This window comes from Phoca vitulina, unplaced genomic scaffold, assembly GCF_004348235.1.
Source record: "Phoca vitulina isolate PV1807 unplaced genomic scaffold, GSC_HSeal_1.0 scaffold53, whole genome shotgun sequence".
Lineage (NCBI taxonomy): Eukaryota > Metazoa > Chordata > Mammalia > Carnivora > Phocidae > Phoca > Phoca vitulina.
Window position 1 is genome coordinate 11,417,635 of NW_022589756.1, and position 6,230 is coordinate 11,423,864.

The 6,230-nt window shown below is 50.1% G+C and overlaps 1 protein-coding gene across 1 annotated transcript in view; it reads left to right on the forward strand.

Annotated features, from left to right (window-relative positions):
• The window catches only part of NEIL2 (nei like DNA glycosylase 2), an 18,897-nt gene extending 14,061 nt beyond the window's left edge, over nucleotides 1-4,836 (forward strand). Inside the window, exon 5 of the mRNA XM_032389000.1 lies at nucleotides 2,326-4,836. Coding sequence (XP_032244891.1) covers nucleotides 2,326-2,639 — 314 coding nt within the window. The 3' untranslated portion in view covers nucleotides 2,640-4,836. The remainder of the gene's footprint in view (nucleotides 1-2,325) is intronic.
• Nucleotides 4,837-6,230: the final 1,394 nt, after the last annotated feature.

Here is a 6,230-nt window from a genome sequence, read left to right on the forward strand (position 1 = left end):
ATTGTTTGTGCATAACACCCAGTGCTCCACGCAGAATGTGCCCTCTTTAATACCCATCACCAGGCTAACCCATCCTCCCACCCCCCTCCCCTCTAGAACCCTCAGTTTGTTTTTCAGAGTCCATCGTCTCTCATGGTTCTTCTCCCCCTCCGATTTCCCCCCCTTCATTCTTCCCCTCCTGCTACATTCTTCTTCTTCTTTTTTTTCTTTCTTAACATATATTGCATTATTTGTTTCAGAGGTACAGATCTGAGATTCAACAGTCTTGCACAATTCACAGCGCTTACCAGAGCACATACCCTCCCCAGTGTCCATCACCCAGTCACCCCTCAGGTCATGATCTTAGGGTCCTAGGATGGAGCCCCACATTGGGCTCCCTACTCAGTAGGAAGTCTGCTTCTCCCTCTCCATCTCCCCTCCCCACCACTCATGCTCTCTCTCTCTGTCTCAAATAAATAAGTAAAATCTTTAAAAAAATAAATAAGTCAACTGAGGGAGTTAGATTAGGCAATCTCTAACTTCTCTCCTGGCTTCAGAATTCACATCCTAATTATATTATCAGCTGGAGGCTGCCTGTGGCCACATCACAGTATAACTTCCTAAAGGGCGGGAGCCCTGTCTTCTTTCTCCTTGACTCCTCCACCGCCTGGTGCGGTGCCTGCAACACAGGAGGTGCTCGGTTACTCGGTCAGTATCTGCTGGGAACCGGAAGCTGCAATTTGCTAAGGGAGAGCGCTGCGTTCGCCAATGGGGCTTCTCTCGGGCAGATGGAGCTGCCTGCTGGCAAAGCACAGATGCCTCAGGCCTCCGTCAAGATCTTAAAAGACACGAGTGAAGAAGCAGGTTCCCTCCCTCTGTTCAAGTGTCCTGAGCAATGAAACCGTGAGCGTTTCAGGTAGGGAAACGAGCTGAGCGATCTGAAAACCAGAACAGCCACCTAGCGGAACTCTGAGCACTGCCCTTACTACCCCAGCAGAGGCCTAAGTGCCCCTGCGACTGGCTGCTGAGGCAACTGGGTGAGCTGATGACAAAATCACCTCATACCCAAGGCCCGAAGGTGCCTGCTGCAGGCACAGCTCCCCTCAGGAGCGGGGAGGAGGCCCCGGGGGCTCCCCAGACAGCGGCTTGCATTTTCACATCGAGACTGTGGGAGCCCCTGCGCCCTGCGGGAGAAAGAGATCTCCAGAAGGAGCCTTTGCGATATTTATAGCAGGAGCTCATGCTCTACTGACACGTCATTGTTACTAACAATAGTAATAACAGCCGACATCTGTCGCATGAATCTCACGTGCTAGTCACGTAGTTTTATCCTTCTTGTTAGTTTTCCCTTTACTCACACAAAGAAGCCAAAGCAAAGGTCGCATTGCTGGTAAGTGGTGCGGCTGAGCTCGGAATCCAGGTAGTTTGCCAGGGAATTGTAGAGAAACATTTCTGTGTGACTAGGGGTGTGATTATGAAGCCCTTGCAGATAGCAGTGATTTCATTCATCCATTCATCCCACACATGCTGAACGCTTGCCTTCTACCAAGTTCAACGTCTCTCCTTCAGGAGATTATTAATGGCCTGGCAAGCATGGGCTCAGTTCACTGCAACTTCAGATAGGTTGTGACAAATGCCTGGTAGAGGTTAAAGGAAGTGCACCGTTGGGACATTCTGAAGAGAGTTACTGATTCCGGAAGGAGGGATCAAGGCTGGCTTCACCAAGAATGAGGCAGGAGTAGAAAAATAATGAAATAATACCTCCTAAACGCTTTATATCTCAGGCATTATGCTTGACATTTTAATTTTAATTTTAAACGGCTAATATTTATTGAGTACTCTCTCTGTACCAGCCACAGTGCTCAGTGTGTGTGTGTGTGTGTGTGTGTGTGTGAGAGAGAGAGAATTCTCATTTACTGCTCACAAAAGCCAGGTAAGCGATCCCCATTTTACAGATGAGGAATGTGGAGCTAAGGAACCTGCCAGGGTCACATAGTTTGGTTGATCTGGTTGAGCAGGGTTCCATCGCAGGCAGTCAGCTTCCACAGGCTGTTTTGATAACCTCTTTGCTGTAACAAGGGCCACACATGAGTTTTATTTTCTTTGGTCTCCACAACAGCCTTAAAGGTAAGTGTGAGCAAACCCAGTTGGCAGACAGGGAAGTGGCTCAGAGTCGGTGACTTGCCCAAGAGCCCTCAGGCCAGGGCAGGGTTGGCACCAGGTCATCCTCTGGAGCCCTCCCGCCGCCATCATGCCAGCTTCCGTTTGCTTTGCTAGTTTTGTGGATGGGGCTCTTGACCGGTGTGTTCTTTCCCCTTCCCTTGTCCTCTCTGTGCTTCCCCCCAGGGAACATCATTAAGAATGAAGCCTTGTACAGAGCCGGGATCCATCCCCTTTCTCTGGGCTCGCTCCTCAGCCCTCAGCGCCTTGAGGCCCTCGTGGACCACGTGGTGCAGTTCAGTGCGGACTGGCTTCAGGGCAAGTTCCAGGGCAGACAGCAGCACACGCACATCTACCAGAAGGAGCAGTGCCCTGGGGGGCACCAGCTCAGGAGAGAGGCCTTTGGGCCCCCGGGTGGCTTCCAGAGGCTCACGTGGTGGTGCCCGCAGTGCCAGCCCAGGCTGCCCCCCGACGAGCAGGCACAGGTCCAGCTCTCCTAGGGGGCTCCTGCCCGTCTTCACAGATCCTAGCCCCTTAGGGGCCCTGATTCCTGAATGTCCAGAAAGGGGGTGCTGTCAGTGTTTGGGCCTGGCCACAGGAGCTAGAGGGCGGGGTGGGGCAGAGGGGTGGACATCAGGAGTGTTGCCAGCCATCTCACTGGTTAGGTTGAAGGCGGTTCCTACAGGGTTAGAATTTTTTTTCCCCCTTATCTCGTTTCGGTTCATTCTTCCCATCCAGTTCTGCCATTGTGAAAGATGAGGAAAAGTCATGAGGACGATAGAGGGAAACACTTCCGCAGTGCGGCAGTGAAAATGAAAGCACCTGGAAAACAGCTGTGCCTCAACATTGCTTTGCAGGTGTTTGGTTTTGCGTTTGAAACCTCGGTTGGTTGTAAGGCCCTCCATTTGAGAAGCAGGACAACGGAATTCTCTTTCTTTGTTCCCCTAGAGGGATCCAGGGATGAGGATGGAGTAGCGGGTGAGAGGTCAGCCTCCTGCCTGGATCCTTTCCCATGGGATGGAGACCCCAAGAGAAGGGTGGGAGGAGGAGAGGGACCAGGGAATTGGCCACCTCCCTGCTGTGCCCAGTGGGCTTTAGAAAAAAGCTACTTATCTCCTCCATAAGGTGATATATTTGTGACTGTTGGTATGTTGAACAGTGTAGGAATCGAGGGGGTAGAGACACACTGTCAGGTTGTTAGCAACAACTAGAAGAAAGTAGGACAGTGACATGAAAATAAAGCTCTTTGTTATTTTCTGTTGTCGTCTTTATTTGGCGGTCAAGGCTCTTAACACTGTGAATAACTGAGCTCCCAGTGAAGGCGGCTACATAGGGCTCTCTGAGTTGGCCTGATGGGGCCACTTCAAAGGAACAGGGTAGGGAGGGGATGAACACCCACCTGCTCTTCTGCCCATAGGTGCGTTGCCCTGACATGGAATCAGGCAGAGCACAGATGGATTTCTTCCTGTTGCACCAGCCTCTGGCCTGCAGAAGATAGTGATTTGCATGGGTGAATGTACTGTGCCCTAGCACCTCCCCAGAAGTTGTTAACACTGGGGAAGGCCACTTTATGGCACCCTATAACCTGTAGAATAGTTCATCTGTACTGAATACTTCCGTGGAAAGCCTGTAGCCTAGTTCTTGCCGTATCATCTGCAGAAATCCCCATGGTGATGAGTACTCACAGTGTGTTCTAGGTGAGGAAACTTAACTCCAGACTGCAGGCTGAGGAACTTGCTTAAGATCACACGGTTAACAAAGCTCAAGGGCACGCACCTATCACCCACCACTTTGTGGTCCCCTCTGTGTCAGTCCTCCATAACTGTACCCCAGTACTGCCCCAAGAGCTGGCTGACATCGTTAGGGGGATGTCCCTGAAAGTAGCCAAACTTCTTTTGATCCATCTCCTTTGAGAATAGGCCCCTAGGAAGAAGCATCACCGTGGTGTCTCAGATGACGGGTTCTGTCATCAAATATTGCTCTATCTCCCTCTTGGAGCTTTGCGGAGCTCATAAAAGCTTCCAAGAAATTCTGCAGTAGAGCAAAGTATAACACTTCGTGTTTTCAAACCTTATTTTACCATGAAGCCCATTTTACCTTTACTCTTCTTTGGAACAGAGTGTAGAAAAGGCTGTAATCCATTAAGATCCAACTTTTCTACACGCATCCTTTGAACCTGCTTTCAAATGTGCCTCTCCACGGTCTGTTTTTCCTTTGGATCGTTCCCTGCAACCAGTTTCAGCAACCCCGTTCAATCCTGACAGTTCTCACATCGCGTCTAAATCCTTCCTGCTTTATGTTTCCTTTGTGTCACATATTTAAATATCTTACACAACTGTACCTCAGTTCTCTCTTTCACTTGACAGAAGTGCCAGTTCTTTTGGCCTTAGATTATGTATGCCTAAGTAAACAGCACAGTCTGGGGGACTTAAACCACAGAAATTGCTGCTCCCGCAGTCCCGGATCCTGGAAGTGTCCCATTAAGGGGCCGGCAGGTTGGCCTCTCCTGAGCTCTCCCTCCTGGCCTTGCAGCTGCCTTCTTGCTGTGCCCTCCCAGGCCCTTTTCTCTATGTGCAGGCATTCCTGGGGCTTCTGCCTCTCCTTAGAAGGACGCTAGTCCTATCGATGGCTTAGGGCTCCACGCTTATGACCTCATTTCACCTTAATTACCTCTTTAAAGGTCCTATTCAAATATCCCGTATGGTAGGTTAAGGCTTCAATGTCAGAATTGGCTGAGGGGTGTGGTGGGGGTTGTGGACACAATTCAGTCCATAATAGGATACAAAAGGGTTTCGGAGAGAATCTTCAAGTTCTCAGAGGCCATCTCTCTGCACTTTTCTTTTGTTTTTTTTAACTTAAATTAGTTTGTAAAACCCTACTTCCACACCAGATGCTCTGAAAATACTATTTGAGTAATAGATTGCTCTTTGTATCTACAAGAATATATTTACTCTTAAGTGTGTGTGTGTGTGTGTGTGTATGTTACGTGAAAATATATGTGTGGGAGGCACCTGTGTGGCTCAGTTAAGCGTCTGCCTTCGGCTCAGGTCATGATCTTGGGGTCCTGGGATCAAGCCCCACGTTGGGCTCCCCGCTCAGTGGGGCATCTGCTTCTCAATCGCCTTCTGCTCTTCCCCCCTGATTGTTCTGAGTCTCCCTCTCTCTCTCTTTCCCTCCACTTCTCTCATAAATAAAATCTTAAAAAATTATATGTGTGTGTACGTGTGTGTATATACATATACACATACATATGTATCCTTAATGCGAATTGACCTCTCTAACCCATACAGGATAACAGGAGTGTGGAATGTTAGGCCTAAGCTGGGGCAAAGATGCTGTCCGGCGCGTTTCCTCGAAGTCAACATCTGATCAGTACAGTGGGTCCAGAGTACAGGAGGGGAATGGGATGGGGAGGCTCTAGAGACACGAGGGGAGGGCTGGGCACCATGGCCTGCGTGTGGGTCTGTACCCATCGTGATGGGTAGAAAAGGAAAGAGAAAAACGCTGTTGCTGTTGATAAAAGTGCTAGAACCTGGAAACAGCAGTGGGAATGGAAAGGAGGAGGGGTACAAGGGCATCATGGGGTCGGGCTCCTGGGTGACTAGCTGTGCAGACTCGGGGCCAGGATGGGGGGTTGCAGAAGCTGAAGATGGCTCAGGCCCGGCACCCGCACTAGAGGAGCCCCGCCCAGCTGCTGGTAGGGAAAGTCAGCCAGGAGATGAGCAGGTTCTGTGGGGGAAGGTGATCAGATGTGAGGCATGTTGACCTGGGGGTACCTGTGCGGCACCCCAGCTGGGGAGACAGCATAGTTAGGACATAGGCCTGGCTCTCCACAAATGCAGGCTGGGCTGGGAGGCACAGATTTGGGAGCTTTCCTCATAGTGTGATGGTCAGTTAGAGAAGGTTAACAAGGGCCATCACATGGCATGAGAAAAGATAGCAATCACAGTGGAACCGTAGAGAAAGTCTTGTGTTGAAGGGGCAAGAGCACAAAGAGAAGGCAGTCAATGAAAGATCAAATATAACAGGAGGAAAAAATAAGCTTCAGGTAGAAGCGAATAGTCCATAATACTGGCTTATGCTGAGCTGAA